We start from the raw sequence: 17,986 nt of genomic DNA on the forward strand, positions 1-17,986 counted from the left end.
TGTTGCAGCGCCATGTGGTGAAGTCATACGGTACCCTGGTAGCCAGCGTTTGTTCCCTTTATTTTAAAGGAGCATGCTCCTGTGTGTATTCACTGGCATTATCTGTGCAGGGTTTCAACCTCTCAGGTGAGACATCAACCAGGCGTATCTTCCCCATGTCTAGTTCTGGTGTCCCGCATGTCCAGTAACCGAAAGCTTCTGTCTAGGACCGCTGTGATTGAGACACAACCCCTACGAGGAAGTTTTCACCCCATTGATGTGTCACCTGGCACCCTTTAGTCTGGCCAACAGCTACCTTATTATGCATAAGTGCCAGCCTGCCTCCTGGGTACCTGCACCATGTTTACTTATAGTTCCCTCCTTGGAACCCAGGACCTTAGTATTCCTGGCTTCTGCAACTTTGACCAAACTATCCCAACAACCATGACCTCTTTAGGCTGAACCCACTGTAAAATGGATCCCCATGGTATGATTAAAAATGTTTACAACTGAACATCAGTGTTGCTTCTCAAAAACTTCAAATTTTACAAGCTACAAAGATAATGCATCTATCTGTATCTTTATGATGTATGCACTACCCCCTTTCAGGTGACTGGTTATAACTGAGGGCATTGTCAATTACCCCCCTTTAAGGTGGATTAAACCTACTACTTTTTCCACCTGAACAAAAATAAAAATAAAAAAGTCGACTAAACCAATATCAAACAAAAAAATTTGAGAAAAAATAATAAAAAATAATAAAAAAAAGTGTAAAAAAAAAATTTAAAATCTGGCCATGATCACACAAACAACATGACAAGACAACCACCATAAAACAATGACAAACACTCAACTTTTAGTTGACAACATCCATGGACTTTTCTCCTGAGAAGAGTGCTCATTCCAATCTGAAATACAATTAGTTACTGGGGAAAATGAAAAACAAAACAAAGCATATGTATCTCATCACAACATTGTAGCTTCATTTATATCTTTTTAGTACTATTTATTTTTCATTGTTTGCAAACAATTACTAACTAATGAGCTCATGGTACCATGTGATAATCGATTATGCCTTTACAATAACCTAACCCCTGTTCTGCTATATTTTTCCCACTGTTCTCACTTTGACAGACCTGCAAACAAATGCAAATGTCAGTATCCAAACCAGTTTAACTTCTTTCCTGGTCTCTGGAAAAGGAACGCACAGACAGTGATTACACACAATTCTTATGTTAAGCAGCAGTATTGGATATTACTCAGGAAAAGTTTACAAAGACTGAAAATAAGAGGAGTAAAGAAACACAAAAAAACAATACTCATAACAGAAACATCTTTATATTCTCAACCTGAAACTTTTTTCATAGCAGGGAAACATTGACCAGAATATTCTTACCATGCCTGCAGCTCACTAAGCTCTGCTAACATTGTTTCCCCCAGTGCTATATTTGAATAACCATGCGTCTACCTCCATTTTGACTTTACACAACTGTCCTACATATTGCTTTTCAGTTTGTAGACCCCGCATTTTGGGTCTTACACAGGAAATGGGTTTGATTACTATGGGTTCCATGCTTTGGATGGCTACCCCACCTGGCTGAATAACACACATGATGCCTTGGGGTCGTTTTCAGGTATGATCTCCTTTTGATATCATTATTCGCCACGCGACAATATTTTGAAATGTGACCCCCCCCTTTTGCACAGAAAACATTTTAGCTCTGGTTTCCCTGCATAGGCCCTTCTTTGAGCATATGGCATTGGAAACCCACATTGCTGGATAATATTACTGCGATTGGAATGAACAGACTTTACACTTTCATTGTCTGAGGAGTCATCAGAAGTTTCAACTCCTGAATCAATTTCAAGTGCACTTATCCCACCTTTATTTGCCTTTTCCACATTGATTCCCATCCCAGTAAAATCATTTGCAGTGATAATACCATACGGGTTTTCTTCATGTTTCACTTCTAGCTTTTCTGTACACTGAGCATGTGCGGAGGGTACCTCCACCATTGCACATTTGGAGGATAACTCCATTATGGCTGCTTGTGCCATAAGCATTGTGATAACCTGCAAATTATCAGCCTCCCTTTGATTCAAAGAGGCATTGCAACTTTCTCTTAATTTGCTCCTTTGTTCTAATTCATCTAATCTCTGTTGCAATACACATTTCTCAGTCACTAATTGTTCAATCCGACTACGAACATCTGCATCAGCCTTTTCAATCCCCATTAATATATCTCTTACCTGTTCCATCACTTTTTCTCTTTCAGCAAACCATTCTAATTCTTTTTGTTCCGCAATTTCTTTCATTCTCATTAACATGCATAAGGCATTGGCCATTCTCTGTTTCCTGCCTTTTTTTGACTTATTACTTATGAGATTGTTATGTGTATTACATTGTCTCAAAAGTTCCCCAAATTGGTGTGTTAAATGACTCTCTTGTGTAAGTTGAAATCTAATACCACCATGCTTGCTAATGAAACCTTCAATGGCTTCCATTGACATGCTAATTAGCCTACCCACACTAAAGTTGCTCAACCAGTCGCTTAGACAATAGACGCAGACGAACAAATAGACAACCCCCACAAAGACACCGATACAGCTGTTTAAAAGCTAGCTTTCACCTATAGTCCAAAACAAAAAAAAAACGGATACGAACCATTTAAATCTACAGTGACTTGTGGTTCTACAGCATACAAGACACAAGGCACACTCTTAATCAATGCCTTGGTCTTCTATTGGACCAGAGCTATTTCACTCTCACATGGGTAGAAATAAAAACGTATATTTCCCCCACTTTTTTTTTTTCCTCAAAGATGTATGGTCATTCCTGTCAATCTCTAACCAACACTTTGCATTAGCAATACACTAAACAAACAGATACCAAGAACACACAAAGACAAAGATAAAACCAAACACAAAAAAAAAAAACGCAAAAGGAAAAAACAAAAAAAAACAAATACAAATCCGTTTAACCACAAATTTCTTCAGGAGAACACACTCTTAATCAATGCTCTCCTCTCCAATTGCGGGCCATAGGGAATACCTATTGGGACAGAACGCTTTTTCACATTCACGTGGGGATTTCCACTTTTCCCTCAAAATTGTATGGTTCTCCTGTCAATCTGCGGTTATATCACCTAACCAGGGATGATCAGTCCCTATCTCGCCAGTGCGCCAATTTGCCCTCTGGTTACAGGTCTGCAGCAAATACAACAATAACATATATATATATATATATATATATATATATATATATATATATCAGTCACAGTTCTCACCAGGTTCTACGCGTCCGTGTCTACCGGTGAAATATCTCAAATATTCCTGCTCATCCAAGCGTGGTTTCAGAATTCGCGAGCCAGCGCCAATCTTGTTCACACTAGAGATGACTTTCAGTTCTGGGTGTCTTTGAGGATCTGTGCTTACAGGGACTCAGAAACAAAAATACATTAGATTTTTGTGGATTCTGTGTAAAAATACCTTTTACACACCTTTCTGGGGTGCCAAATGAAGTAACTGATCAATGCATCCTATTATTATTATCAGTTATGTATTACTTTGTCTAGTCCTTATAGTTTAGTTAGTCTATCTATACTCTGAGCACATGCTATCGTTAATATCACAATACTATAACAATTAGCTATGAAACCAAATACACGGTCTAGGATCAATCAAATCTCCTTTATTTCCTAAGGAAATAAGAAAGCTTGCATAAGGTATCAATAGAAGTTAAAAGAATACATAGCATACAATCAGAATACAATACAAGCAATACTTATCAGATCTTCGCGGCTGAGCCTCCAGATGGAATGAGAGAGCTCTCTTTTATGAAAAACCCTTTTTGATAAACACACCTCAGCCACACCACGTTCCATTGCCCACCCCCCTTTGCCTGTGGACTAATCGGCGTCTCTGGGGCGTCTCCTCCCTCAGGCTAAATATCTCTGACAGTCCTGCCATAATTGGCCTCTGGGGGGCAGTGTTTGCCCATGAATTGCAATTGCTCCGACTGGGTTCACATCTTGGGATTCGATCTCGGACACCCTTCCCGCTCATTAGCTCCCTATCTGTCCTTACAGACAGACCGGAGCCCTCATTGTCCGAAATCTCTTTGAAGCTTCGTGCACACCAGGTGGGCTGAATAGAACTCATTCTGCTATGCAGATTGTGTTTGGTGACTTGGTTGTACCAACAGATATGTAGAAACTTTAGATGTATCATGTTCGATTCCAACAATGGGGCACTATTCCTTCCACTGACAGCAATAATGGGGCTCTATTTCTCCCATTGATACCAACGATGGGGCACTATTCCTCCCACTGATATGAATGATGTGGTACTATTCCTCCCACTGACACCAATGGTAAGGCACTATTCCTTCCATGGACACCAATAATGGAACACAATTCCTTCCATGGACACCAATAATGGAACACTATTCCTCCCAATGACACCAATGATGAAGCACTATTCCTTCCACTAATACCAAGGATGGGGCACTATTTACTCTCACGGATGCCTGGACATTTTTTTTTCTCCCACTGGCCACAGTCTGGCCCTCTAAAGTTTAAAAAAAAAAACAGTAAGCTCGCCCTTTGTCTATTAAGTTTGGAGACCCCGGCCTGGAGAAATTACTTTATATAGCTTTTAGCTTTCTAACCTGCTTTCTAGAAATGCTTGCTGGAATCCTGTGTTTTTTTTTTTTTTTTTTTTTTTTTTTATTTCAGAGGAAATGTAACACACTGACTTTTCTAAAATGGGATGGCAGCATCCTCCTTGCTTTTATGTATGTGTATACTTCTGTTTTAAACAAAAAACGGAAACTTGAATACAGTGAAAAGTGGCCTTGATAACACAATCAACGACGGTGAGAAGCTGCACCACACATACAGTAGTATACAAAGGTCTTAAATATTAAACATTCTTAATGAAATTGATAGTTGCACAAGTGTAAATGGCTCTTGTATGATCATTTCTATTATCCCGAGCTTGGTATGAATTTTCATTTCCTCCTATGTCAGATTTGGCCATCATGATGCTTCATTGTTCAGATTCTGTATTTCTATTAATAGTTGCTTAGTCTGTCAGGTTCTGATTGTCTGAAGTTCTTTTCAAAGTTGCAGGAATAATATTTCAAGCATTTCCATGAATTTTGAAGTGCAGGAACATCCAATAATGTATTTTAATCTTACTTTTCACTTTCAGATTATGTCTTCAAGACACACAAATGCTAAACGGATTCAGGGAATTGACAGCAATGTATGGTAAGTGGTCACTTTGAAGCATGAATTCTCCTAAATGTTAACCTATTGATGAATTGAAACTGCTCATTATTATGCCCTTTGAGCAGATCTTTCAGAAGTTGGAATAAATCTTCTTCATACCAGACTGCCTCCTGAGATCTGTGGGAAGCTTTAGCATGATTGTGGAAAAATACAATTAAGCATCACCTTACAACAATAATAAATTGTAGGAGGAATTCGCTTTGATAAGTGACATGGATATCTTAGCTGAAAAGCCTAGCAGGAGCTGTCACAGCTTGGGTGGCAGTAGGTGGTGACCAACCTATGAACTTGTGAAGGTCCCAACAAGACTTCTGCCTGCCTTGCTTTACCCATAGCTGGGAAAAAACAGTTTTGGACGAGTCTGACTTTCTGCTAGTAAAGTATTTTATGCTAATCTACTGTTTTGCTTTTATTTCTGACTCTCCTGAGGCACTGTTGACAAAGCCTCCTTCTAGGAAGGTGACATCACCAGTGTGTTCCACTGGTATCTTTTAGTTCATCCGCAAGATAGTACAAGAAAGGGGGGGAAAAAAAAAAAGACAACATCTTGTGGAAATAATATAAAAAAACATGTATATATTCTGCATAGATTACATGGACATCATTTAGTAGTCATATTCAGTTAGACCTTTTTCTGTAATGCTGAAGAGATTTTGGCATGTCCAAGCTGCTTCTTCAGATCTAATGAATGCCGGGAAAATACCCCAGCATTTTATATATACACAGGTAGCTTCAACACCTTGATTGTAAAGTCTAAGGCACCCTTTTTCGCTCTCTGGTGAAATGCCTAAAAATTGCCCCAAAATTGTATACAAGCCGACGTGTGGATGAAGCCTGCCTTTTAGTTACACAAAGCCACAGGTTTACATTGTACACCATTACAACCTTCTAGCTGCTGGTGTCCTAACGACCAATGGTGACATCAGTTCATATGGAGGATGCCAGTCGCCTGTACAGTACCTAGAAATAAAGAGTTACTGTCTACTGACTACCAACAATGCAGAACTGGTCACGGATGTGGAAATACGGGGCAATTATGAAAAAGCGATCACAGGTCAATTGGCTTCAGTATAAATCACGCTAAGGGGAATACAAAGACACTGAATTTCAAAAAAGCCAACTTCCCTAAACTATGAACCTTGCTAGAAGGCATGAATTGGGATAAAATCTTAGGAACAAAGAACATGGAGGAGAGATGAGTTTGCTTTAAGAGCATATTAAATAAGAGCATTAGCCAGCGCATCCCATTGGGTAATACCTTTTAATAGAGCTAAGAAAAGTCCTGGATGGCTTAACTCCAATGTAAAAATGAATATAAAAGCAAAGAAGGCCTTCAAAAAATATGAGGTTGAGGGATAATCATCAGCATTCAGGCTTTATAAAGAATGCAACAAGAAATGTAAGGGTGCAATAAAGATGGCTAAGATAGAACACTAAAGACACATAGCTGAGGAGAGCAAAAAAAAATATCCCAAGAAATTCTTTAAGTATGTAAACAGTAAAAAAGGGACCATATTGGTCCCATAAAGAATGAGGAAGGACATCTGGGTACAAAGGATTGGGAGATGGCAAAGGTATTGAATTTATTCTTCTCAGTGTTCACAAGGGAATCGGGGGGGGACCGGGACTAGATGGCTTGCATCCGAGGGTACTTGGGAAACTCAGTCAAGTAATTGCTAGACCAATGTTCCTAATTTTTACTGACCGTCTGGTACCAGCTGATTGGAGAAAAGCCAGTGTTGCGCCAATATTTAAAAAGTGCCCAAAATACATCCCGGGGAATTAGACCAGTTGAGCTAACATCAATAGTATGCAAGCTCTTGGAGGGAATGATAAGGGACTATATACAAGATTTTAGTAATGAAAACTATCATTAGCAGTAATCGGCATGGATTCATGAAGAATCGTTCTTGCTAAACCAATCTATTAACCTCCTATGAGGAGGTGAGTTGCCATCTAGATAAAGGAAGGCCCGTAGACGCGGCGTATCTGTATTTTGCAAAATCATTTGACACAGTTCCCCCGTAAACGTTTACTGTACAAAATAAGGTCCGTTGGCATGGACAATTGGGTAATTACATGAATGGAAAACTGGCTACAAGGGCAAGTTCAGAGGGTGGTGATAATTGGGGAGTACTCAGAATGGTCAAGGGTAGGTAGTGGGGTCCCCCAGGGTTCTGTGCTGGGACCAATTCTATTTGTTTTGTTCATAAACGACATGGAGGATGGAGTAGACAGTCCAGTCTCTGTATTTGCGGGCGATACTAAGCTAAGCAGGGCAATAACCTCTCCGCAGGATGTGGAAACCTTGCAGAAACATCTGAACAAATGAATGGGGTGGGCAACTACTATGATTTCAATTTACTAATACCATCATACTGGCGACCCCACAATAGGGATAAAACTTTTACGCGAAAGGGAGTTTAATATGACACGTGGCCACTTATTAAAATTAGAAGAAAAGCATTTTAACCATAAACTACGTAGAAGGTTCTTTACTGTAAGAGCGGCAAGGATGTGGAATTCCTTGGTCATCCGGTTACATCAGTGGGTGGCCCCGCTCTTACCTAATATAAGAGCTGTCAAAGCAAAAAAAAAGCAGTTTCCAGGAGGCCTCCCATCAAGGCGGAGCTTTTTCAGATTTTTTTTTTTCTACTTTTCGGGTCCGTCAGGTGGCGTGATTGAAGATGGATGGAAATCGCGGGACACTTTTTTTTATTTTATTTTTTTTGTGACTGGGTAGGAATACAATGTTCCCGATACCCATTCACATGGGGGGGGGATCTGAGGGTCACCTTGTGAAAGGGGGCTTCCAGTTTCCGATAAGTCCCTTCACCCGCAGACCCCGACAACCAATGGCCAGGGTTATCAGGAGGAGGCTCTTGTCCCTATCAACATAGGGACAAGGTGCATTGGGGGGCCCCAAAGGGCATGTGGCCTGGAGCGGTTCGGGGGGGGGGGGGCGCTCGCTTGTCATTTTCGGGGGTAGGGCAATTTTTTTAAAAAAAATTGGCTTTGTTCTCCCCTTAACCACTTCGCGCCCACGCTATAGCCAAAAGACGGCTACAGGGCGGACGCTAACTGCCGGGAGGGCGTCTCTGGACGTCCTCCTGTTTACTTCCCATCTGCACGCCGCCACACGTCCGTGACGTGGCAAGTGACGTGGCAAGTGAAAATCAGTGACGTGGCAAGTGACAATCCGTAATGTGTGGCAAGTGACGTGGCAAGGGACAACCTGGGACATGGCAAGTGACAATCCGTAATGTGTGGCAGGTGATGTGGTAAGTGACAACCTGGATGTGGCAAGTGACAATCCGTAATATGTGGCAGGTGATGTGGCAAGTGAAAATCCATGACATGGCAAGTGACAATCCGTAATGTGTGGCAGGTGACGTGGCAAGTGACAATCCATAATGTGTGGCAGGTGACGTGGCAAGTGACAACCTGGGACATGGCAAGTGACAATCCGTAATGTGTGGCAGGTGATGTGGTAAGTGACAACCTGGATGTGGCAAGTGACAATCCGTAATATGCGTCAGGGGACGTGGCAAGTGAAAATCCGTGACATGGCAAGTAACAATCCGTAATGTGTGGCAGGTGACGTGGCAAGTGACAATCCGTAATGTGTGGCAGGTGACGTGGCAAGTGACAACCCGGGATGTGGCAAGTGACAATCCATAATGTGTGGCAAGTGACAATCTAGGACGTGGCAAGTGACAATCCATAATGTGTGGCAGGTGACAATCTAGGACGTGCCAAGTTACAATCCATAATGTGTGGCAAGTGACAATCCATAATGTGTGGCGAGTGTCAATCTAGGACGTGGCAAGTGACAATCTGTAATGTGTGGCAAGTGGCAATCTAGGACGTGGCAAGGGACAATCTGGGACGTGGAAAGTGTATAACCCGCAACATGTGGCAGGTGACATTCTGCAACGTGTGACAATCTGCACCTGGTGGCAGGCGACGTGGCAAGTGGACAATCCGCAACGTGTGGCAGGTGATGTGACAAGTGACAATCCATAATGCGTGGCAAGTGACGTGGCATGTGACAATCTGGGATGTGGCAAGAGGACAATCCGCAACATGTGGCAGGTGATATTCTGCAACGTGTGACAAGTTAAAATCTGCATCTGGTGGCAGGCGATGATGGCAAGTGACACGCTCAGGGATCCCACTGATTTTGCATTATGGTGAGTTGAACTATTTTGTTTTATATAACAGAACAGAAATTGGTTAGAAGGCATGGAGGTCAGCAATGTGTTCCCTTCAGGGGCTGCATACAGTATACTGCATACTTTGTTGTTCAAAATTAATATAAGCCGTTGCCTGGGTACAGTGCCACATGGATGTGGTAGTCTGTTGTTCAATGGCATTAGTTAATTATTTTTTTGTGGGGGGGGGGGGGGCCCATACAACATTTTGCTATGGGGCCCTGTGATTTCTAGTTACGCCCCTGGCTGTAAGGAGGCTAGAACTTCTGAGGGGATATGAAGAGTCAAAGCTTCTATCTTAGAAATGAAAAACCAAATTGGCAGTATGGGACTTTGTGGGTGCTTAATATAATAGAATTAATATGTAGCAACAAAGTATGAAAAAATTCATTTTATTACAACATAAAAAAGGACAGACAATAGTCACATAGAAAGGAACAGACGTCACTTATTCTATGTAGTGTATCCACATGTCTGTTCAGTTTTCCCACACATGAGTTCAACGTGTTTTGCCATGCGGCTTCCTCAGGAACATGCATGGACATTTTTTCTCTAAGTAGATATAAAAGTATATATTTATACAAATCTCAAAATAAAAAGAAAATACAAAAAACTAGTTTGAATAAATACATATATACATAGGTGCATCCAAGGAGTGTAACAGAAAATTCTCAACCGGTGGGCTCTGGCTCCAAAGCTTAGGAGACTCATAAACCAAGCTATGCTGAATGATATCAGAGCAAATAATTGGGCACCAGGGCCCTAACTGGAAGAAACGCCAACTTTTAATGCCTGATCACCCACTGAAAGGAGTACCGTTGGTAGACTATAAACTCTATTGTTATCTATAAGTGATAAAAACATAATGGTAATATATATAGTGTGTCAATGACAGTACATGTCATTGAATAGACTTAATAACTGAGTCAAAGTGTATAGACATTTTATAAATAGATATATTATATTATTATTATTTTTATTTTTTTTAAATGTCCCGCTATGTACATCCATCATCGATCACGCCACCCGACGTACCCGAAAAATAGAAAAAAAAGAACTCCGCCTCCATGGGAGTGCTCCCGCTGACTGCTGTCTTTTCCCTTTGACAGCTCTTATATAGGCAAGGGTGGGGCCACCCGCTGACTTAACCGGATAACCCTGTCTGGCATCAAATGACATCAGAAGTGGCAGGGTCACTCTGTTGCATCACCGGGTGGCCCCACCCTTGCCTAAAGAACAGCTGTCACAGCTCAAGAGACCACAGTCGCTGAGAGGCCTCCCATCGAGGCAGAGCTTTTTCATTTTTGTTTCTATTCTTCGGGTCCATCTGGCGGTGTCATTTTAGATGGATGCACATCGCGGGACACTTTTTTTTTTCTTCTTCTTCTTTAATAAAGGAATTGTCAAACTCTTTTTTTTTTTTTTTTTTGGGTGAATGGCGGGGGGGGGGGGGGGGGGGGTCAGGATCTCCGATCCGATAAGCTCCCCCGCCCGCAGACCCTGACAACCAATGGCCAGCTTTGTCGGGAAGAGGCTTGTGCCCCCAAAGCACCTTGTCTCCATGTTGAGGGCAAGCGGCCTGGTATAGTTCAGGGGGTGGGGGCGCTCACTCCATCCTCCCAACCCCCGCACTTGTTGCTCGGTGGCCATGGCGCACGTGCATTTGCAGAAGCGCCTCTGGTCTTAGCAGCTTGGCAGCCATGGCGCATGCACAGTGGCCTTTATCTGGGCGCATGAAGATTTGCGTCGTACCTGAATACAGCCATGCCTGTTCGCCAGCACCACGCATGTACATGCGAACGCATGCACAGAACGTTCTGGCGCACAGCCAGCTTATTTAAGCTGTATATGCCAAGCATGCCGGCTTCCAGAAGGTAGCTGTGGGATACAGAGACTCTGAACAGGCACTTTCAGTGGTTCATTTCTCCTTACCCGCGTCACGTGAGTCACCAAGTGTTGCTTAGCAGGATTGTTGCATAGGGTCTTGGTGAGCCCTATTAAAGGGTGTCCCTTCTGAGGTGTTTTAATACTACATCCAAGTACTCCTTTTTTTTTTTTTCTTTTTTTTTTGTGGCTAGTAAGTGTCTTCAAAAAAGAGGAGTGGGACTAACACTACAGGGAAGGGCGTACTTATGTCGCCAGTAGTTCCTAATGAACCTAGTCGTATCCCTAGTGTTGTATCCCCTGAAAGACCTGAGGCTTCCGGCAATCTGAGCAACTGCGCCTATCTGATTTTGTGCCTACAGTCAACGCTTCTGCTTCACCCTTTATCACAAGGATGAACTGTCCTTGGCTCTAGCCGGATTAAAGCGCAGGATTGCCTCCATCCCGCAGGGTGGCAAAAAGCGTGACAGATCCCCCTCCCTGGAGTCTCCTAGTTTTGGAGCAGGAATGGGCTGAGGATGGGGAAGAGCTAAAAGCTCAGGATTCTGGACAAGAAGATATCCAGTTGCTGTCTGCCTCTCAGTCGCAGAGGCTTTTCATCCTGACTCTGGCCAAAATGCTTTGTGCTGCTTTTAAGTTGCCTCTTGCAGAGGTGAATGAGCCCCCCTGGTGACTGAGTCTCTTCCTTAAACAATAACTTAACTTATCTGGTAGACAAACCCTGTTTACAAGAAATTGTAGCTGTTTGCAGCAATTGTTATCTGCCACTCTGTAAATTATCAGGTCAAACAGCCTGATAGGCCTAACCAGGAGGATGATCTTGCTGAAAATAAGACAGATATTCCTTGAGTACTGTGTTTTGCTGTTGATGCCTTTTAAAGGATTCGATACAGCAGGTTTCTCGTTTGGCTGTTGTCTGTACATATGCAGAGACTTTTGTGGCTTAAGAACTGGTCAGTTGAGCTTCATGTGAAAAGTTATTGTCAGGTCTCCCTTTTCATGGGGAATGTTTTTATTTTGTGATCATTTGGACAAATATATCCAAAAGATTTCTGGAGGGAAGAGTTCTCTACTTCCTGTGAAGAAAAGCACTAGGCGTCCCTCGTTTAAAACTTCAGGGACTGCTTCCTTAAATGTCTCAGCGCCAAGGCAATTCCGCCGCCAACAGGGCACTAGGGCCAGGGGCAAGCCACAAGACCAGCGCAAGAAAATGCTTTTGATGGGACACCCCCACTCTATCGGGTGGGAGGGAAGGCTGCTGTTCTTTGCGGACATTTGGAGAATGATAATTCAGGACATGTGGGTCACCTCCAATCATTATATCCTGTGGTTACAAGCTGGAGTTGCGGGGGTTCCCTTGCAGAAGTTTTTATAAGATCCAGCATTCCCTCGGATCCTCTATAAAAGACGTATTGCTTCAGGCACTACATAATTTAGTGCATCAAGGAGTGCTTGTACAGGTTCCTCTATACCCAAAAGAGCGAACCTGTTATACAGTTTAAAAACCAAACTGGGTCACAAGGCCCATTTTTGGACCTAAGATCCCTGAACCAGTATCTACTAATCCAATCCTTTTGGATGGAATCTGTCTGCTCAGTTGTAGCCTCGCTCCAGATGGAAGACTTTTTATCCTCCATCAATATAAAAGACACGTATTTTACACATACCTATCTTTCAGCCTCATCAGAGGTTCCTGCGATTTGCAGTAGAAGAACGTCATTTTCTGTTTGTGGCTCCACCCTTTGGGCTTGCTACAGCTCCCCGGGTGTTCACAAAGGTCCTAGCACCAATACTGGGTCTTTTAAGGACCAATGGGATCCTGGTGCTTGGGTATCTGGATGACCTCCTGCTCAGAGATCACTCCTTATGTCCCGTACACATGAGCGGAATTTCTAATCGGAACTTTTTCCGACCGAAAAAAATGACAATCAATCTTTGGCTGGAATTCAGCCAGCAAATGTCCAATGGAGCATACACGTGGTTGCATTTTCTGACCAAAAACTCTCATCGGTCTTTTGCTGGCCAAATTTCTGATTGTGTGTACGTGGCACTACAGACTCTAGAACAGAGCATAACACAGAGCACAGTGCGGTATTTGAAAAGCTTAGACTGGATCAGAAATATTTGGGTCTGATCCTAGATACGGTCCAAGAAAGAGTATTCTTGCCACCCGCAAGGATCTGTGCCCTGAAGAATCAGGTGCGTAAGGTAAGGGGCACCAGACTACTCTCCAGGCTGTATGAGTCTTCTGTTTTCCTCCTTCGAGGCGGTGCCCTATGCCCAATTCCATTCCAGGCCTCTACAACAAGACATCTTATTGGCTTGGAACAGAGAGGACAAGCCATGGATTTTCTTATCTCCTCGGGCATGCTTAAGCCTAAACTGGTGGTTCCAGGATCAGAACCTGCGAAAGGGAAGATCCTTCCTCCTGGTAACTTGGAGAGTGCTGACCTACAGATGCCAGTCTCTCTCAGGCTGGGGAGCGACCCTAGAGGGGCTCACGGCTCAAGGAAAATGGTCAAGGACAGAACAGATCCTGCCCATCAACATCCTGGTATTAGGGGCAGTACGACTGTCCCTACGGTCATGGATGGTGGAGCTTCAGGACTAGCCAATTAGGATTCAGTCTGACAATGCCACTGCAGTGGCCTATATAAACCACCAAGGCGGTACCAGGAGTCATTCAGCTCTGAAGGAGGTGAACCACATACTAGCCTGGGCAGAGGGACATGTGCTAATTCTATCGGTAGTTCATATCCCGGGAGTAGAGAACTGGAAGGCAGATTATCTCAGCAGCAGATCTGCCCAGGGAAATGGTCCCTAAATCCAGCTGTGTTCCATGAAATTTGCCAACATTGGGGATGGCCAGAAGTCGACCTACTGGCATCCAGGTTCAACAAGCTACAGCAGTTTGTGTCCCGAGCAAGAGATCCTCTCACAATTGGAGCAGATGTTCTGGTAGTTCCATGGAGCCAGTACTCCCTGGTTTGTGCTTTTCCTCTGATCCCTCTCCTTCCACATTTGTTGTGCAGGATTCGGAGAGAGAGGGGGTTCCAGTTATTCTGGTGGCACCAGCCTGGCCCAGAAGGCCTTGGTTCCTGGAGATTGTGAGACTGACAAAAGACGGCCATGGACGCTTCCACATCGCCCCCGATCTACTGTCTGCAGGTCCTATATTTTACCCCAATTTACAGTCTAAATTTGATGGCATGGCTATTGAAGCCAGGGTGTTAAAGGACTGTGGCATCTCGGGACCAGTGGTGTCTACTCCACCACAGGCCTTTTAGCCTCCCATTCACTGGTCTGAACCTTTTATGCAGGGGGCAACTCGCTTGCTTCACCCCATTAGGTCACCTATGTGTCCTTGGGACTTGAACTTGGTGGTGTCTATGTTACAGAAACAACCATTTGAACTTCTCAGGGAAATTCCACTAGACTTGCTATCATGCAAGCTAGCCTTCCAGATGGCTATCACTTCAGCTAGAAGGGTGTCGAATTTGGGGGCCCTTTGCAAGGAACCGTACTTGAGCCTTTACCACGGGTTGTGTTACAACCTGTTCCATCCTTTTTTGCCAAAAGTGGTGTCGGCCTTTAATTTTAATCGGGACATTATTTTGCCTTTTTCCCTCTCAGCCTTGTTTGGTGGAAGAGGCGACTGCACTGCTTGGACGTTGTCACGGCAGTCAAGGTTTATTTGTCTAGATCTGCGGAGATTTGAGGATCAGACTTTTTTTTTTTTTTTTTTTTACCAAAAGGACTTAAGAAGGGGCAGGCAGCTTCCAAGACTTCCATTGCCAATTGGGTCTGTCAATTGATCATTCAGGCCTACGGTCTGAAACCTAAAGCTCCTCCCTTTAGGGTGAGAGCTCATTCTACCAGGGATGTAGGAGCCTCCTGGGCTCTTCGCCATCAGTTATCCGTGGCTCAGATTTGTAAGGCCTGGTCTTCAGTGCATATATTCACAAAATTTTATCAAGTGGATGTAAGAGCAGCTGAGGATTTGGCTTTTGGCCGCAGTCTACTGAGGGCTGCTGTATAAGGTCAGATGGCTATTGCTTGGCAGGGTGTCTCCCTCCCCTCAAGGCTTGCTCTGGGATGTCCCAGCAGGTAATGAATATTAGCCCGACTCTGTGTCCCATGATGTACTCAAAGAAAAGTATTTTACAGGTAAGTATGACAAAAAAATCCTATTATTTCCGTTTGCCACATTAGACTCCTATTAGTTGATTGCTTAATATATACTGAATTTTATATTAGAGTATGTATGTTGATGATCACACTAGACTGTGATTGAGTTCAAACTCAATACTACCATCTGCTGGTAAAAAAAAACCCCACAAAGGCAGTTAATCTAATCAAACCATTTATAGATGTTCCCACTATTATTCTTGAAAGCTGTTATCCTGTTAAATTATACAGTATTATTAAATGTCTTAGTATGTAATTTCCACCTACTCCACATTTAATTTGGCTTTTTAAACAGGTGTGTGTTGAAAGCAAAATGTAAAGTGCAGTAATCTATTATTAACTAAGTGATCTGACTTTAGCAACATACATTTGGATGCTGTGTGTAACTGTGAACAGGCATCATTGCTCTATCACTGTATTAGCATGGAGATAGTCAAAATTAAGCCTTCTTTTACCCATCCTTAAATGACCCATTAAAGGCATTAAGTGATGGCCAAGGGGCAGGATACAATATGTGTGCATGCAGAGACACTGATCCTGCATCCTATCGGATCTGGTCCAATGATCACCGTCATGGCGAATCCCCACATTTGCAATTCTCTTCCTGATTTCCTGAGAGTTTGGATGGGAGGGGTATGATTTTATATATATACAGCATTCCAGCCACTAGCGATGATTACATGTAAAATCCAGAAGGCTAGTTGTACCCAAGTTGATCGATCAACTTGGTATATTCAGCCCACCCATACAGGGTTCGAATCTCGACCAGTTTCTGCTGAAGTAGCCAAGATTTTAAGCGTCTATGGCTTACCTTAGGAACATCCTGAAAACCAAACGCTAGACATTTTAACTCTCAGGTGCTAATTCTATTATAGCTTTGAATTGTATGACCAAACTCTAGAGTCTTTCTTGTGATCTTTGAGAAAGAATAACCTTATGTTAAAAGCAGCTTGTGGGGTCAGGGGTGGCTTGTTTTATAGCTGTTTTACCACTTGTTAGGAATAGTTTTAATGTCCAAAGTCTCGGCACAGGTTCACTTTAACATTCCCCTAGCTGAACACTTAACAAATCTTTTAACATTTAACCACCCTCAACTTTAAACTTTAACATTTGACCTAACCCCTGAAGTGGCTTCAGAAAACTTGGCTGCCGTTGACATCAGAGATATTTGTACAAATCATTAGTAAGACGTCATCTGGAATATGCAGTTCAGTTTCGGGCACCTGTTCTCAAAAAGGATATTGGGAAACTGTAGAAAGTGTGGAGAAGGGCAACCAAACTGATAAGAGCCATGGAGGAGGTCCGCTGTGAGGAAAGAGTAGAGGAACTGAATTTATTCTTTCTTGAGAAGAGGAGATTAAGGGGGGGGGGGGGGTATGGTCAACATGTATAAACCCATAAGGGGTCCATATTGTGAACTTTATTGTTGAGTTATTCAGTTTAAGGTCATCACAAATGACATGGGGACACTCTTTACGTCCTAGAGGAAAAGAGATTTAATCTCCAAATATGGAAAGGTTTCTTCACAGTAAGAGCTGTGAAAATGTGGAATAGACTCCCTCCAGAGGTGGTTCTGGCCAGCTCAGTAGATTGCTTTAAAAAAAAAGCCTGGATTTTTTCCTAGGTGTACATAATATAACTGGCTACTGACATGTATTTATAGGTAAAGTTGATCCAGGGAATATCCGATTGCCTCTTGGGGGATCAGGAAGGAATTTTTCCCCTATTGTAGAAAATTGGATCATGCTTTGCTGGGGTTTTTTGCCTTCCTCTGCATCTACTGTGGGTTTAAGATTGTGTATATGGGATTGTATGATTTTTTTTTTTTTTGGGTTGAACTAGATAGTCCATATCTTACTTCCTTTTTTTTTACACCTCTCACATTTTTGTAAATTTATTTTATTATCTTTTCATGTGACAACACTGAAGAAATCCGACACTTTGCTACAATGTAAAGCAGTGAGTGTAAAGCTTGTATAACAGTGTAAATTTGCTGTCCCTTCAAAATAACTCAACACACAGTTATTAATGTCTAAACTTCTGGCAACAAAAGTGAGTACACCCCTAAGTGAAAATGTCCAAATTGGGCCCAAATTGTCAATATTTTGTTTGGCCACCATCATTTCCCAGCACTGTCCCAACCCTCTTGTGCATGGAGTTCACCAGAGCTTCACAGGCTGACACTAGAGTCCACTTCCACTCCTCCATGACGACATCACAGAGCTGGTGGATGTTAGAGACCTTGCGCTCCTCCCGATTCCATTTGAGGATGCCCCACAGATGCTCATTTAGGTTTAGGCCTGGAGACATGCTTGGCCAGTCCATCACCTTCACTCTCAGAATTTTTAGCAAAGCAGTGACCATCTTGGATGTGTGTTTGTGGTTGTTATGTTGGAATACTGCCCTATGGCCCAGTCCCCGAAGGGA

General features: G+C 42.8%; 1 protein-coding gene across 6 annotated transcripts in view; it reads left to right on the forward strand.

Moving 5' to 3' along the window:
* KYAT3 (kynurenine aminotransferase 3) overlaps positions 1 to 17,986 on the forward strand; it is an 85,363-nt gene that overhangs the window by 24,973 nt on the left and 42,404 nt on the right. For all 6 annotated transcript variants that reach the window (XM_077452955.1, XM_077452951.1, XM_077452953.1 and 3 more), the window contains one exon: positions 5,194 to 5,252. In XM_077452955.1, the coding sequence (XP_077309081.1) occupies positions 5,197 to 5,252 (56 nt within the window). In that variant the 5' untranslated portion in view covers positions 5,194 to 5,196. The remainder of the gene's footprint in view (positions 1 to 5,193; positions 5,253 to 17,986) is intronic.

The sequence above is a fragment of the Lithobates pipiens genome, unplaced genomic scaffold, assembly GCF_037356315.1.
Source record: "Lithobates pipiens isolate NorthernLeopardFrog02 unplaced genomic scaffold, aLitPip1_a1.2 Scaffold_23, whole genome shotgun sequence".
NCBI classification, from domain to species: Eukaryota; Metazoa; Chordata; class Amphibia; order Anura; family Ranidae; genus Lithobates; species Lithobates pipiens.